Source organism: Hemicordylus capensis, chromosome 2 (assembly GCF_027244095.1).
Source record: "Hemicordylus capensis ecotype Gifberg chromosome 2, rHemCap1.1.pri, whole genome shotgun sequence".
Lineage (NCBI taxonomy): Eukaryota > Metazoa > Chordata > Lepidosauria > Squamata > Cordylidae > Hemicordylus > Hemicordylus capensis.
In genome coordinates this window covers 243671237-243688765 of record NC_069658.1, presented here as the reverse complement: position 1 = coordinate 243688765, position 17529 = coordinate 243671237, and the positions used below count along the sequence as shown (strand labels likewise).

Genomic DNA, 17529 nt, shown 5'->3' with positions numbered 1-17529 from the left:
GAAGCGCTCTCTTACCTGTTGCTCTTCCTGCTGCTTCTCTGCCTGGCTCAAACCTTCTGCCAGGGCCACCACCTGGGAACTATTCTTCGCTCTGCATTCCCTGACCCAGCTCTTCATCTCCTGTGGTAGGGTGGGCTGGAACCTTGCCAGGACCACCAGGTCCATGGTCTGATTTTTCGTGTATCTTTCTGGCATCACCCATTGACTGCAAAAGTTGTTCTGTTGGTTACAAATCTCTCGGGGCCCCTTGGCATCCTGGAAGCCACTCACGATCTTCTGTGTGGTCCTTTCCCAGAATCCCCCACTATTCTCAGAATCCCCCACTGCCTGGGTGGCATCAGGGCTGTTTCCTGCATCAAGGCCAGCAGAATCTTTCTTTCCCATCTTTAATCTGTGCTCCAGGGCAGCCTCCAACAAGATCCAAAGAACTACTCCTTCTCTCTCAAGGGATGAAGGTTTTTGACACCCAGATTCCACTTTGTGGACCTTCTTCCTGTGCAAAAAGGAGACAAATGCCAGGAGTCAAAGAGAAACTAGAGAGGCAATGTGTGGGGGAGGAAGTGGGGCAGAACAAAACCTTCATTCAATACAATCTCTTTTCCTTTGGTCAGACTCCAAGAATTGCAAAGCCTTCCTACTCCTCTGGGCTTCCTTACAGCTCCCTCACCCCACAGCTGCACTTGCTCTACTCTCTTTCCTCTTCAAAACTCCTCCTCTAATCCTCTCTCCTTTACTCCTCCACTTGAGAAGGAATTGTAGCTCAGTGGTTTCTTTGTTCTAGTCCCAAGTAAACAATCCTGTTTAGATGAACCAGAGCTTTGACTCAGAAGGCAACTTCATCAATGTTCTTCAGCTGCCTCTAAGGGAAAATGAAAATAGCTTGAAACTGAACTGAGTCGACCCAAGGGAACTCCTCAGCCTTGGGCTCCTGGCTATTGAGAAGGGGGAAGAATCCTCCAGAACAGGGAAATATGTGAGGGGTAAGGAACGAGGAGCATCTACCAATGGGGTGAAGGGGACAGGGGTGGGGAGATCAACCTTCTTCCTGTCTACCTGCCCCCCCCCCATGCTTCCACATCAGCAGCTGCCTTTCCAGGCCCCATTACTTTTAGGCACCTACCTACCTAATGGCACAGCGGGGAAGTAACTTGCCTAGCAAGCAAGAGATTGCTGGATGGAATCCCCAGACTATGGGAAACACTTATATCAGGCAGCAGCGATACAGGAAGATGCTGAAAGACATGGTCTCAAACAGTGCAGCAGGAGGCAATGGGAAACCCCTCCTGTATTCTACCAAAGAAAACCACAGGGCTCTGTGGGCGCCAGGAGTCGACACCGACTCCGCCCCACAAATTTCCTTGAAGCAACTCCTAGTCTGAAGAGGGGCGAGCTCAAACTTGCTCCTCTAAGCGGAGGCCCCCTTTGTTCTCTCCCTTCCTGCTGGGTCTCCCACCCATAGCATTACTTCTCCACTAGGCATTGCGATCATGCCTTCGGGTGCCCCCCTCCCCACCCCCCAACACACAGGGGACTCACCAGATCCCCCCACCCCCGTAAGGGCGGAGAAGGCAAAGGTCACTTGGACCCCACCACCAGAAGAAGAAGAACCAGCGTGAGAGCTTCAGCTGCCTCCTTCAGACAGCAGCTCCGGATTTTAGTCCAGGCAGCATTCCCGACTAAACTACCCTCAAGCGGATCCAACAAGAACGGTGTATCCTAGCTAGAAATGCGGCGCACGCTGGAATTCAGAGCAGTGCATTTTGGGGCACGTAGTTCTGTGAATGACTTCAATGGATGCATTCAATGAACTACATGTCCCAAAATGCACTGCTCTGGACTTTGGCCTCTGCTTGCCCTTCCATCTACGCTCCACCACTGGAGGGAGGGGGTGGGGGGATTGCGACTTCAAGACAGGAGCAGCAGGAAGGGAATGTCGCTTTGGGCTTGATGCAGGGCTCCCTGGTAGCAAGGAAGGGAAGATCCTGTCTGCTGTGCTATGTTCCCAGAGACTCCCAAGTAAAGAAGGGAGATGGAGAGAGGGAGAGAGAAGGCCTGGAATAAGGACGGAGAAGGCTGCAGCGATGCTATATTGCGGGGTTTAATAGTGTCATTTGGGGTTGCCGACATTCAGTTCCCCGAATATGGGACACAAATCAGTGGGTCTGTTGGGCGGGGGTAGAATTTTGATAATTCAGATTCCAACATAGTGATTGTCCCATTTGCTAAGTAGGGTGCACCCTGGTTTGCATTTGGATGGGAGACTACATGGGCGAGCACTGTAAGATATCCCCCTTAGGAGACAGGGCCCCTCTGGGAAGAGCATCTGCATAAAGAAGGTTCCAAATTACCCCTCCCCACCCCCGCAAGCTCCCTCCAGCGACACAGTCACCATTCCAATCCCTCATCTCAGGAATCCTGGGGGTGTGTGTGTGTGTGTGTACGTAACAAAACATTAAATTAAATTAAAAGCAAATAAAGAAGAGCACTTAGCCAGGGGGGTTCTTTTGTGGGAGGAGGGCACTGGAGATTGGAGGACTTTGCAAGATGAAAGAAAGGTAATTGTTATGCGGGAGGAGGAATTTCTCTCCCCCTCCCCCCCTTCTCGCTCTCCAGTAACTTGGACGACAGCAGCCCCCTCCCCCTCCCTTCCAAGCCCCTCCCCTCATGTGCTGGTGCCAGCGCCAAAGGAGTGGGAGGCAGATGCGGCCAGTCGGTAGAGGGAGGCAGGCAGTAACCCCTGGCCTCTCCCCACCAAGAAAAGAAAGCAAGCTCGGCCCAAGTTAAAACTTACTGCTCTCTGCAGAGCCAGCACGGAAACGAGAGAACTCTCCCTCCCAGGGCAAGCTGACAACAGCCCCCTGAAGTCGGGAGCTCCCCCCACCCGCTCCTCGCAGCTGCCTCCAGCCCCACCCCCTCGCTGCTTTGCAACCTTTTCGAGCCATTCCTGCTCTGATTCCTGCAAAGAAATACAGGGCAAGCGCACAGCACTGGCCGCGGCCTCAGGGGGGCGCTCAAGCGTCAGAAAGGGACGGACTTCGGACCTGATTGACTCCGTGCAAGCCAGCTTCCTATGTCCTTGTCAAACTTATGGAAGAGAGCTCCTCCTGCTTTTCACACGGCAAGTGCCAGGTCCTTCAGCTCCCCCCACCCCCAGCCAGCATGGTGTAGTGGTTAGAGTGCTGGACTAGGACCGGGGAGAACTAAGTTCAAATCCCCATTCAGCCATGATGCTAGCTGGGTGACTCTGGGCCAGTCACTTCTCTCTCAGCCTAACCTACTTCACAGGGTTGTTGTGAAAGAGAAACTCAAGTATGTAGTACACACCACTCTGGGCTCCTTGGAGGAAGAGCGGGATATAAATGTAAAAATAAAATAAAAATAAGAATAATAATAACCCCATGGCTCCTCTTTCCTCGGTCTTGGAGGATTGGAGGAGGGCCAGTCTGTTTGAAATCCCAACTTCTGAGGAAATCCCAACTTCTGGGCACCCTCCCCCTCTCACTGTTCTGCACAGACCCCCGCCCAGCATGAGGCCACCCCAAAATGTTTTGACCCCTGCAGTTGCAGTAGGCTTCAAGTGCCCCCCTCCCCAAGCTGGGGGCTGGTTGGTGGTTGCTCCTGCTCTCCACAATCTCTCCTCACCATCCCCTAGCCAGCTATCCATCCTATTCCACATGTGGCTTCCCAAATGCTGACTGGCACACACACAAAAAATGACTAAAGAGATTTTCTAAATTACACTCGAACTCGAGGCCGATCAACAAGGCAGTAGATTCAGACAATTTAAAAATGTTATTTTTCATGTAATACATATTTAATCTTAGGAACCCCCTGCAACAAAATGTGGAGATAGTCAAGAGGTACACCTAGGTAATTTGGGAGCCTGGACCTTAAGGTCTTTGGAGGCCCCCCTCCCCTACAAATTAAGCATCATCATGCTTGGCCTGGCTACCATACCATCCAGGACAGACTAAAGAGAATTTGGGAGGCCCCCAGGGGCTGTGGAGGCCCTGGACATCAGCACAGAAGTCCAGGGGTACAGCACCTCTGGTTACAGTCAACTGCTTAGATGACTTTGAAAGGTGGTATATACATTTAACAATAAATAAATAAATAAAATAAAATAAAATAAAATAAATAAATAAATGGGAAGCCCACAAGCAGGAGTTGAAGGCATGGCCCCTCTTCTGCCATTACTCCTCTGCAACTGCTATTCAAAGGCATCCTGTCTCTGAAACTGGAGGATAGCTTATAGCCATCAAGACTAGTAGCCATCAATAGACATGGAATATGTCTAAGCCCCACTTAAGGTTGTTTTTTTTAAACCACCCAAACCAATGGGCACCACCATATCCTATGGGAAGGAAGTTCCCAGATAAATTGTTCATTGTGTAGAAACGTCCTTCCTTTTGTTGGTCCTAAATTTCCTGGCAATCAGTTTCATGGGATGACCTCTGGTTCTAGTGTTGTGACCCCTGCTCTAATGTGGTGCGAGAGAGCAAAACTACTCCCTATCCACTCTTTCCACACCATGCATCCTATATAATAAAGGGCTAAGTGAGTGGCCGTGGCCTTGGAACGTTGGGGATCTGCGTCCCTGCCTCCCTGGGCTGTTCTGGGCCTGCGCGAAGCGCAGGCCCAGAACAGCCCACTGGAGACAGGACCACTGACACCAGGTGGCCATGCTGGCCGGTTCTATTGCTGCCGCATCTGTCCGCCCGGAGGAAAGGACACCGGGAAGGGAAAGACGGCAGGGGCGGGCAGCAATCGGGACGGCACTCTGGGCGGCACTCTGGGAGGCAGGGCCAAGGGGAAGACGGCAGTTGCGGGCGGCACTGATGGCAGCGGGGCCGGCACTCACCATCCGACCAGAAGCACAGAGACAGCGATGGCGCACCCTACCCGGCTGCAGGGAGGCAATTCAGCGGGGAGGAAGGCGCGGGAGGCGGTCCTCTTGCCGCCGCCTCCTCACCCCGTCCGGCGCCGGCGGCCGCAGCGGCACCTCTGCCCGGCTTCTTCCTATGCCTCCTTTTCCGGGTGGGGGGTTCCTCTAAAAAGGCTTTTCTGCTCCCAGCCTCCTCAATTTGTTTGCCAGCAGGTGAGAGAACAAGGAGGTAACTCTTTCCTCTTTGCACTTCTCTCACTCCAGCAAGGGCGAAGCTCAGTCATGCTCTCTGCGCTGTTTCCCCCACTGGAGAGAAACACCAGCACTTCTTCTCCCCGCGAACCCAAGCCTCTCTCTACTACACTACAGCAAGCATATACTAGGCAAGGCTGGCTTGCTTAGTGTGTGTCTGTGTCACATCGCCGCCCGCACCGCAGCTTGCAAAGGAGATGGGTGGTGGTGTGTGTAGAATACTTCCAGCCTGAGTCTGCAGTGTGCACATTTACTCGGAAGTAAGCCCTACCGATTTCAACAAGGCTTACTCCATAGTAAGTTATTGCATGCAGAAGACCCCAGGTTCAAGCCCTGGCAGCATCTCCAGGGAGGGCTGGGAAAGACTGCCTGGAACTTTGGGGAGATGCTGCCAGTCAGTGTAGTAGGCAATAGTGAGGTTGATGAACGGATCAAGGGTCTCTGACTTGATATACAACTTCCTACACAGCCAATGTAAAGTAGACCATAGTTTCAAAGAGGTAACTGCAGAGGAAAGGAAAGAAAGGAAGAGAAAGAAATAAAAAAGAAACCAAAAAAAAGGGCAAGAGCAAAGGAAGAAGGAATAAAGGGGGGGGGAACCTAGCGCCCGTTATTATAACGGGCTTAAAAATACTAGTAATTTTATAAATCTCTATCATGCCTCCCTTCAGCCACCTATACTTGCCCATCCATACTCCAAAACAGTCTTTTTATGTGGGCCCATTAAAAGTTTTGCATGTCTTGTAATCCACACGCCATATCCTCCACAGGAATTGTAGTCGTATGCAAGGTCAAAGTCATCACCTTTGTGTCCCCTCAAAAAAGCAGAACGATGTCAAAGCTTCCTAGAGTGTCCAGGTTGAAGGAGTCCACTCTGCATGCTGCCTAGACTTTTGGTATGCATGATGCAACGTTAAACATCAGTCTCTTTCAAAGCTGGAAGTTGAATCACTACTGTCACTTTGTCCAAAGGAAAAAAACAATTTTTTTAGGGGGGGGAGATGGGGGGGATGATCAGACGTTTTAAGATATATTACCTGGAGCACCGTGCAGGTTCATATGTAAGAAAAGCCCTGCTGGATCAGGCCCAAGGCCTATCTAGTCCAGCATCCTGTTTTGCACAGTGACCCACCAGATGCCTCCCAGAAGCCCATAGGCAAGAGGTGAAGGCATGTCCTCTCTCCTGCTGTTCTCCCGATTTAGAGACATGTCTCTGAGGCTGGAGGTGGCCTATAGCCCTCAGAGTAGTAGCCTATGATAGACCTGTCCTCCATGCATTTATCTAAACCCCTCTTGAAGCCATCCAGGCGGGTGGCTGACACCACATCTTGTGGCAGAGAATTCCATAGGTTAATTATGTGTTGTGTGAAAAAGTACTTCCTTTTGTTGGTTCTAAATTTCTTGGCAATCAGTTTCATGGGATGACCCCTGGTTCTAGTGTTATGTGAGAGGGAGAAGAATTTCTCTCAACCTCAGGAGCAGTGAAGAGAGGGGGGTCAGCTTGAACATTATAAGACCTGAAAAGTATGCTTTTGGAAAGACATCCAGGCAAAGTGACATATGTACTCAAGCACCCTACCTGTTCATCTAAGTCAAGGGTCCCAAAGAGGGGCTACTAGTATCTCTAGGGACACTTAGAGGGCTCTCAGGGAGTACTCGGAGCCCTCAGCTTCCTTATGCTGCAGCCACACTATTTGTTCCCCATCTGAGGATCATCAGCTTGAAGCCAATGCATCCTCAGCAATGTGCCCACTGCAGAAGGAGAGGGAGGGGGTCCTGATTGGGTGGCTATGCACTGGAAGTCAATGTATTCCTTCCTTCAGCCTGACTCACAGACTTCAGAAAATTGGCACTGAATACTTCCATTAAATTTAATGGGACAAATATAGTTGTTCAATTAATTTCAATGGGAGTACTCATGAGTAACTTAGTCTGGATGTAAGTCAGTGACTGGAGTAGCCTGTCTCAGAATGGTAACATTTAGATGTGTGTCTGTGTGCACACATAACTATGGGGTACCTAGCTGAAGGTTTGCAGCACTTTAAACACTTGTTTTAAAAGGTTGGGAACCCCTGATTTGAGTTTCCTTAGGCCTCACTGATCTGTATTGGTTACTGTAATTAAATTTGGGGTGTGTGTGTTTGTTTGTCTGTCTGTCTGTCTGTCACACACACACACTCACAGCTTAGCACGAGAAAGAGAACATTTAGAGTCTGGCTAAAATATACCTCTTCCTAAATTTGCTGAGCCAAGTCTCTGTAGATGTAAGTGCTAAATGTAAGTGCTATATACTGGGGGGAAGCTGGATAAAAGGAGCAGAAAGATACAACAAATCCCCTGAGATAACAGTCAGAATCGCAAAGCAGGCTGCATAAGTCCCAACTGTCTCAGAGTTCAATCTCTTACTCTAAGTATAGGAACACTTAGGTTTAGTGTCCAAAGATGCCATAAAGATTATAGGAAGTCCTTGTACTCCTAAAAGGGTTGATCATAGTTCTGAACCATATAACTGGGCTGGCTTAAATAGGGCATTTCCCAGAACATCCCTGGATTCCAGCAGGACATTTGATGGAGAAAAACATTTTTGCTTGGAGCCAATTTCATTTCATATTCAATCAGGCTGTTTGGTATGTGTAAACTGCCCTGAGCCATTTTTGGCTCGTATAGAAATCGAACAAACAAAACAAACATTGCAGCAACTTCTTCCTTGCACTGGAGAGATTATGCATCTTTGGACATCCCTGGCAGTGTTGGATCTTTTAATTTAACCTTAAAGACTGGAAACTCTAACTTGAAATACTGTTGTCAGTGAAGGGAAGAGAGGAGAAGGAAACTGCCCTGCAGCCTGTTGCTCAAAAAGTTTCTAGCTGTGTTACAGCAGAGGGTTCAATGTGGCAGGCTGTAATTCAGCCTGCCACAGTCAAATATGTCAATACAGAAGCATTTGACCAGGGCTGCATGTTTTCATCCCTCCTGCAAATGTTGGACTGCAGCTCCCATTATCTCTCACTATTGGCCATTATGGCTGAGGACGAGGAGAGCTGTAGTCCAAAAACAGCTGGAGGGACAATGTTGTACAGTCCTACGTTTGCCTATGACTGGCTGCTTCCCTTGTGAAAAATTTCACTCCAACCAGTATCTTTTACCTAAGCTGAAGAAATAACTTAGTGAAGAATATCCTAGTCTTCTTCACTAGGTGGCCCATCGCCCATTGAGATCATCTGGAGAGGTTCATCTGCGGTTGCCATCAGCTCCTTCTTGTGGCTACTCAGGGACAGGCTTCTCTGCTACCACTTGCCACCCCAAGACTGGAATGCACTCCCTGCTGAAATAAGAGCCTCACCATCTCTGACAACTTTTTAAAAGTCTCTAAAGACCCATTTATTCACCCAAGCTTTTTAACTAGACTTGTGGTTCTAAATTGTTTTAGTTCCTATTTTAATTGGTTTATGTTGCTGTAAACTGCCTAGAGAAAGAAGTTTGGTGTACAAATAAAATACATACATACTAACATAAAATATCAAACCACAAATGGTGCACTGAAAAAGGCACTTTTATTTCCTTGACAAAGGTTTACAAAACAGAATCATGTACTTCTAACCCAAACATAATGAAGAAAACAAACTAAAATCCAACAGATCTGCTCAATGTGGCAATGCCTATTTTCTTGTACCAGCATGCATGCACACATTCACTAACTAGAATAATGCCTCAGCTTACCAACTGTAACTTTATATTACAGTTATTTATTAAGCTAGTCTTACCTGCTACACTACACTGCTTTCTATCACAGTGCTGACCAGGCACTGGACAAAAGTCAGAAGTCAGGGAGTTTGGAAGATGCTCTTCACATGGACAGCATGGGTATCAGCTACGTGGGATGAAAAGTCCCTTTTTGGACCACCTAAGAATCGCTCTTTTGTAGTCTAAACTGTCCAGGGACCTGTGAGGCAATAGTGGGGTGACCCACAACAACTGGTCAGATGCCCTTGTGACTCCAACCCCAGTCCATGGGTCTCTCTTATACAACTCATCACATACCACTTCATGGTTGTCTTCATCTCCTCCTAATTGGCCCACCTACACTTTCTGGTCCTCAGCTTTCCTTAACATGTGTAACTTCTACTTAGTTCAAAACAACTAAGATAATTACCCAATATTATCTATGCAATTCCTAATTTCTAGACGCACCACTCAAACCTCACTCAAGCATGCAAAATACCAGAATACATATATTTCAAAGCAACGAATATACGATCCAAAGCAGCATCACACACAGAGATACACTTTCAAAGCATTTCTCATCTTGCTGGCTTCAGCAGGTGCCGTTCTTGAGATTGTTTTAATGAAAGGCGGTATATAAATTTAACAATAAATAAATGAATAAATTAAAATTCCTAACAGAAATCCCCTTGTCATATTTATTTTCTTCGATCTCTTCCCCAATGTAAGAATCGTCATGGTATTCCATGTGGGCCTTCCAGTCATTTGAGCAAGGAAGCAAAACTCTGCTTTACCGGGCATTGCTTCTAAAACCACAACTGCCTTTAAGTTGAGCTTACAGATTGGCGGGAGCAGTGGGGGAGTGAAAATAGGTTGCAGGAACCAGTGTTCCCTCTAACAGGGATTCCCAGATGCTGTTGACTACAACTCCCAGAATTCCCAGCCAAAAGCCACTGCAGCTGAGGATTCTGGGAGTTGTAGTGAACAACATCTGGGTAAGTTGGAGGGAACAGTGGCAGGAACTGTAACAAACTCTTTTGTCTCTCCCAAATCGACTGCCAGTCAGTTTTATGGAATGATCCCCGGTTCTAGTGTAGGAAGGGAGAAAAAAAACTTCTACCCATTTTCTCTACACCATGCACAGCTTCATAAGTCTCAAACATGTTTCCTCAACTTAGTGTTCTCTCTCCTCTCCCCCCCCCACCTTTACAAACTGCCAAACATTGTAGCCTTTTCTTACAAGGAAGGTGCTCCAGAACTTTGATCATTTTGTTTACCCTTTTCTGCACTTTCCCCAGCTCTACAATATCCTTCCTGAAATATCATATCCACCACTGCGCCAGGATCTTGCAATCAGAATGCATGAACACATGTGTCTCCCCATTCACAGTGTACCAGGACACTTACACCAGAGGAAGGCAGTGCATCATCCAAAACACTCCTCTACCCATGCGTCAAATACTCATTTAAACTTAGACTGCTCAATCTGAAACTTACCCAATACAAGAGGACCAAACAGGGTCTCAGAAAACTACAGGTATCATCAGGGGTCAAGAAATGTTGGCTCAGTTTATCAGCCAGACAAAATATTTCACTCAGTGAGGTATGTTGGTACATTGCTCATTGGGACTTTTTTCACTTGTCAGGCATCATTTTTCACTAGTCACAGACTAGTAGACTAGTGGATTTCTGAAGCCCTGGTCATCATGGTGTAAGAACATAAGCATCAGGTGGAGCATTGTCCTGTCAATCTGCAATGGAGAGAGTTGCTAGGGCTTACACCTTTTACTTAAAAGGGAAAGACAGTCTAAAAAACATTGTCCAACTAAATGCATGTGTGAAGACATAAAGTTAATGCTACTTTAAGAGAGAAGGGGCTACTTTAAGAGAAAAGGAGTCCAAATAGGATCTCCAGCACTGGGTTTGACATTCACAATGAAGCATTTCGTTTTATAAGCAAGGACCCTATTTATCAAATGCTTCCCTGAAAAGCTCATGCCAAAATACAAATTTAAGTTTTTTAGATACATTGGATTCTCTCTTGTTTTTGCGACAGGTAATTACTGTGACACTTTCCCCTCAATTTGGTTATAACTTGAATTGCCAGAGTGGATTCTTTGATGTGAAGTGAGGTATGCACGTTGACTGAAGCTCTTTCCACACTCAAAACATTTATATGGTTTCTCCCCAGTATGGATTCTTCGGTGTCTAGTAACATCTGAGCTGTGACTGAAACTTTTTCCACATTCCAAGCATTTATGTGGTTTCTCCCCAGTATGAGTTCTTTGATGTTCAGCAAGACTTCCACTTCCCCTGAAGCTCTTCCCACACTCCAAGCATGTATACGGTTTCTCCCCTGTATGAATCCTTTGATGTGAATTGAGGTTGGAACGCACACCAAAGCTCTTTCCGCATTCCAAGCATTTATATGGTTTCTCTCCAGTATGGGTTCTTTGATGCACAGTAAGCTTTCCACTCTCTCTGAAGCGCTTTCCACACTCCAGGCATTTATATGGTTTCTCTCCAGTGTGGATTCTTTGATGAAAAGTAAGGTGTCTACTTTGGTGGAAACTCTTTCCACACTCCAAGCATTTATATGGTTTCTCTCCAGAGTGGGTTCTTTGATGTAAAGCAAGAATTCTACTCTGACTGAAGGTCTTTCCACATTCCAAGCATTCATATGGTTTCTCTCCAGTGTGGGTCCTTTGATGCACAATAAGTTTTCCACTATCACTGAAGCTTTTTCCACACTCCAAGCATTTATATGGTTTCTCCCCAGTGTGAATCCTTTGATGTGCACTAAGGTTTGCACTTTGACAGAAGCTCTTTCCACACTCCAAACATTTATATGGTTTTTCTCCAGTGTGGATTCTTTGATGAAAAGTAAGCTGTCTACTTTGTCTGAAGCTTTTCCCACACTCCGGGCATTCATATGGTTTTTCTCCAGTGTGGGTTCTTTGATGCACAGTAAATTTTTTACTATTGCTGAAGCTCTTTCCACACTCATTACATTTATATGGTTTCTCTCTATTGTGAATCCTTTGATGTGAAGTGAGGGTTGCACTCTGACTGAAGCTCTTTCCACACTCCAAACATTTATATGGTTTTTCACCAGTGTGACTTCTTTGATGCAAAGTAAGTTGTCCACTTTGGCTAAAGCTCTTTCCACACACCAAGCATTTATATGGTTTCTCCCCAGTGTGGGTTCTTTGATGCACAATAAGTTTTCCACTCTCTTTGAAGAACTTCCCACACTGAAAGCATTTGTATGGTTTCTCCCCAGTATGAATTTTTTGATGAAAAGTAAGGTGTCGACTTTGTCTGAAGCTCTTTCCACACTCCAAGCATTTATATCCTCTCTCACCAGTGTGGGTTCTTTGATGATGAGTTAGACGTACTCTGTCTCTGAAGCTTTTCCCACACTCAAGACATTTATATGGTTTCTCTCCAGTGTGGGTTCTTTGATGTGAAGCAAGTATTCTACTCTGATTGAAGCTCTTTCCACATTCCAAACATGTATATTTCTCTCTAGTGTGGGTTCTTTGATGCACAGTAAGTTTCCCACTTTCTCTAAAGCTCTTTCCACACTCACTGCACTGATATGGTTTCTCCCCAGTGTGAATCCTTTGATGTGAAATGAGTTTCGCACTTTGACTGAAGCTCTTTTTGCACTCCAAGCATTTATATGGCTTTTCCCCAGTGTGTGTTCTTTGATGCAAAGTAAGATGTCCCATTTGACTGAAGCTCTTTCCACACACCAAGCATGTATATGGTCTTTCTCCTGTGTGGGTTCTTTGATGCACAGTAAGATGTCCAAGTTGGCTGAATTTTTTTCCACACTCCAAGCATTTATGTGGTTTCTCCCTGGTGTGGCTTCTTTGATGTAAAGTAAGAGAGTTAGGTTGCTTGAAGCTCTTTCCACTCTCAAAGCTTTTACATGGGCTCTCCTCTATGTGCATTTTCCACTGATCTGGAAGGCTTGATTCAAAACAGAGGCCTCTTTCTTTTTCTTTCCCCACTTTGTTTTGGGTTAGGATTTCATGGAGCTCACCATGCTGAGAAGCAGGAGATGCACCACTTCTCTTCTGTTTGCCTTCAGTTTTTCTACTCTGCTCTTTCCACTTTTTAGATGTGGGACTTCCCATCAATTCTTTCTGGATTTTCCCCTCATTCACACTCTCCCACCTGGTACCTACTGGAATGAAAGGAGAAAACAGGTCAGAGCCCGAGAAAGAAAAGGAGCCCCATGTCAATGAAGAGCCCCCATTTACACCTTCTGGCAATGGAAAAACAACATGGGATTGCGCTGTTCTATTTTGATACAGGTGGGTGGGGCAGACAGACTCCTAGCTATCTCCATCTAGGTTCTTCGACAGGCAGCATGCTACTCAGCCTCAATGGGTGGGCGAGTCACCATGAGGATTTCATCTCACTCACCCCATTGAGAGATCCTCGTTTCCATTGTTTGTACTGAATATTGCCATAGCTGTCATACATTGGAGCTTAACAAGCTCCATTCCTGGACTGATCCAAGGTTGCCTCAGGGGGATGTTGAAGTCCTGGTAGTTACTTATCACAAGGGATCTCAAAAAAAAAAAAAAATAATCAATATTTTTATTTATATGGCCATCCCCAAACAAACTGTTCTCTGGGTGGCTCGCAAAATAAGTTAAAGAAGGGTAAAAAAAAACTACCCAAAAATACAACTGAAGAGTACGAGCACTTAAACATTAAAAAAAACTTGAGTGAACAAGGTCTTAAGACCTGGCATCCAAAGGAGCATAGTGATGGTGTCAGGCAAGCCTCACTGGGGAGACCATACCGTGAGGTGCCACTACCAAAAAGGCCCTCTCCCTAATTGCCACCTGCCTCACCTTATTTGGTAGGGGCACTCAGAACAGGGCCTCTGTAGAGGATCTTAAGGTCTGGGGAGGGACAAGTGCGGTAAGGTGCTCTTTCAGGTAACCTGGCCTGAAGCCATTTAGGGCTTTAAAGGCTAAAGCCAATACTTTAAATTGGACCTGGAACAGGACAGGAAACCAGTTCAACTGATGAAGCAATGGTATAATTGTATAAAAATGCCCAGCACCAGTTAATAATCTTGTAGCCCTATTTTGGACCAACAGCAGTTTCCAAACTGTTTTTAGAGGCAGCCCCACATACAATGCATTACAGTAATCAAAACATGCAGTCACCAGAGCATGGGCAACTGTGGCCAGTCTATCTCCTTGCAAGTAAGGTTGTAGTTGGCCAAAGCTGATAAAAGGCACTCCAAGTCAGAGAGGCCACTTGAGTCTCTAGTGGCAATGCTGGATCACTGAGCTCTCTCAGACAGTGAACCTAATCCTTTAGGGTAGGCTGGGCAAACTTGGTCTTCTAGCTGTGATTGCACTATAACTCCCATCTTCTCCAGTTACAATAAGTTGTGGCTGGGGATGCTGGGAGTTGTAGTTTGCCCACCCCTGCTTTGCCCACCCCTGCTTTGCCCACCCCTGATCAACTCCATCAAGAACAGACTGAACATCCCTTACCTGGGTTGAGGAACCACCAACCAACAGTACTTCTGTCTTGTCTGGACTGAGCCTCAGTTGGTTGATTCAGGACAGTCACTGTCTCACCTGTATCTGACGAAAAAGAGAGAGATAGCTGGATGTCCTCTGCATACTGATGATGCCTGAAGCCAAATCTCTGGATTAGCTCTTCCAGTGGTTTCATGTAGATATAAACAGCATGGGAGAAAGAATGGAACCCTGTGGCACCTCAAAGCATAACCATCAAGGGGTTGAGCAGTAGTCCCTCAGCACCAACTTCTGGAGACGACCATCCATGTAGGAGCAGAACCACTGTCAAGCTGCCACACCAACCCAGCCAACCTATCCAGAAGGATATCATGGTTCTGAAAGCCACTGAGGGATCCAAGAGAATCACAGGGCTGCACTCCGCCCACCCCACCCCCAATCTAATTCTCAGCAAAGGTCATCCCACAGGATAGTCAAGGCAACTTCTGTTCTAAAACCAGGCCTGAAGCTTGATTGAAACAGATCTAGATTCTAGATTATCAGTTTCCTCCAAGAAAGTCTGGAGTTGATCAGCGGCTATTCTCTCAAGCAGCTTGACCAGGAAAGGGATACTGGCCACAGGCCTATAGCTGTGAATATCCTCCAAGTCCAGACTAGGTTTCTTCAGGAGTGACTTTGAGACCACCCTTCCTGGTGTGGCTCTGGATTTTGTGGCTTCCAAGGATAGGCCCCAAGCTATATCTGGCCATAAAACTTGAGCAAGGGGAACTCCAGAAGTGAAATTTTGCTCCATTATAGAAAATGGTGTGACTGGTGAAAGGGATGCAAAATAATTCTGGGGCAGATCATTATCTGGGACTTATAGGGACCACAAGATTCTGCAGAAATGGGAATCAGTGATGGTCTTGATGAGCCTAAACAAATTGGAACTTAATGCAGACCAGACAGACCTTTTTGGACATCTGAGCAGGAGATTTATATTTAAAACATACCAAAAACTGTGGTTCACAATCTTGGCTGTAGGGTCAACATGGGGACTTTCCTCCGACTAAGGCACCTCCCAGGACTTAGCCTGCAATCTGCTGCTCAGGTGAAAGTCTTGCTCTATAGCTGAGGGAGGGAACCTTTTCCAGGACCAATCTCCATGCAGATATGGGATCTCCCTCTCCTAAACACACTCAAGAAGTCCGAGGCCCTCACTCTTTCCAAACCATCATAGGAGCAGGCTGTAGCTCTGTGGATGAACATCTCCTTTGCATGCAGAAGGTCTGTTTCATTCTCTGACAGCATCTCCAGGTATGGCTGGGAAAACCTTCACCTGTAATACTGGAGAGCTGCTGCTAATTAGGGGAGAGAATACTGAACTAGATGGCCCCAAGGTCAGACCCTCATATAAAATCAGTTTCATATCTTCAGGGTGTGTCAGAGAGAGCCTCCTCAGAGTTCAGAAAGACTTATTGCAGTGATACCTGGCAGAATATTGCAGTGATACCTGCCTGAGATGCACTCTGAAGAAGGGGAGGATCGAACTCATGACAACAGCATTCTCAGCAACTGAGCAATCCTAACTGATCTCCCTCTCCCCTTTAACTACCCCGCTACCCCAGCTCACTGGGCAAAGAGACACCTTTTCAACATGGTGATTCTCTTTATTGAGCAGGGGGAGAGTAACTGGCCCTACCCACCCCCAGCACAGTACCTCCAGTGACTGTTGCGGGCATCTATCTTACGTTTCTTTTTAGATTTTGAGCCCTCTGGGGACAGGGATCCATCTTTATTTATTTATTGTTTCTCTATGTAAACCACTTTGGAAACATTTGTTGAAAAGCGATATATAAATATTTGTCGTTGTTGTTTAAGGGAAAAGGATGAAGCCTTACCCAGAGAGGCCACAATTGCAAAATTCTCCTCCATGACGGCTCTGTGCAGGGCTCTTTGGTCTGGATCCAGCAGAGCCCACTCCTCCTCCGTGAAATACACAGCCACCTCCTCAAAGGTCACCAGTCCCTGAAAAAGAAGAAAACATTTTCTGCCTCACAGATCACATAATGGAAATCTTCCTTCTAAGCACAATCCAAAAGACTTGTTAAGGGGAGGCAGTGCGAAAAGACTAGGGCTATGCTCCCCTGCAGAACTCTTAATTATACATACTGGTTTTCAATGAAAATGTTTGAAAGTTTTAATAAAGCAAAAGAAGTGGAGGAAAAAAGCATTAAGCATTTCCCTGTCGCAAAGTGGGTTCAAATTCTGACAATGGAAGCACCAGGAACAGCCACTATGCTGGGAAGGAAAGACACACTTGCTCTCCTCCAGCTCAATATTAAAGAGCTAAACTTTTCAAAGAATTCTTGCCCATTTGGAAATACTGAGTCATAAGAACAGTCCTGCTGGCTCAGGCTCAAGGCCTATCTAGTCCAGCATCCTGTTTCACAGAGTGGCCCACCAGATGCCGCTGGGGAGCCCACAAGCAAGAGCAGAAGGCATTTGGAAATACGGAGTCCACTAACTTGGGTGGCTTTAATAGAGGCTTAGACAAATTCATGGAGGACAGGTCTATCAATGGCTACTAGTCTGGTGGTGATAGGCCACGTCCAGCCTCTAAATACCAGTTGCAGGGGAACAAGAGCAAGAGAGAGAGCATGCTCTCATGCGCTCATGCCTGTGGGCTTCTCAGGGGCCACTGTGTGAAACAGGACGCTGGACTGGATGGGCCTTGGGCTTGATCCATCAGGACTGTTCTTATGTTCATGAGTGGCTTTCACAGCCTTCATAGCAGGCAGCTTTGGCAAAAGCCAAAAGGGAAAATTCTTTCAGGCACAGGGGGATGTGGAGGCAGCACAAGCTGTCTTATGAGGGGCAGAGGAAGCCTGTCTGTCCCCCCATCCTTCACCCCCCACAATCCCTCCCCACCTGATCTACTTGTATTGAAGCTTCTTCCACTCCACCAGAAAGAAATGGTTGAGAATGCCTTGCCAACATAATTCCAGCACCTGTGAAGGATGCAAAATGGGGAAAAATTAGGAAAATGAGAAAATGGAGGAACAGGAATGGAGTAAAAAAGAAAAAAATCTTCATATTTCCCTTTGTGGAAAATTAAAAATGTGGATTTGGATGCCGGAAGTCTAAAACTGTGTTAACTCAATATATTTT

At 46.5% G+C, this 17529-nt stretch overlaps 2 protein-coding genes across 2 annotated transcripts in view; both read right to left on the bottom strand.

Moving 5' to 3' along the window:
- Positions 1-1777, bottom strand: part of LOC128347428 (zinc finger protein 420-like) — a 48420-nt gene extending 46643 nt beyond the window's left edge. The window contains exons 1-2 of the mRNA XM_053302064.1: positions 1537-1777; positions 16-493 (exon numbers count right to left, since the gene is read on the bottom strand). Of these exons, the coding sequence (XP_053158039.1) occupies positions 16-384 (369 nt within the window). The 5' untranslated portion in view covers positions 385-493; positions 1537-1777. The remainder of the gene's footprint in view (positions 1-15; positions 494-1536) is intronic.
- A 6895-nt stretch (positions 1778-8672) lies between these two features.
- LOC128343909 (zinc finger protein 91-like) overlaps positions 8673-17529 on the bottom strand; it is a 37326-nt gene continuing 28469 nt past the window's right edge. Inside the window, 5 exon segments of the mRNA XM_053293340.1 lie at positions 8673-11048; positions 11050-13055; positions 14392-14484; positions 16260-16386; positions 17290-17369. Of these exon segments, the coding sequence (XP_053149315.1) occupies positions 10881-11048; positions 11050-13055; positions 14392-14484; positions 16260-16386; positions 17290-17369 (2474 nt within the window). The 3' untranslated portion in view covers positions 8673-10880.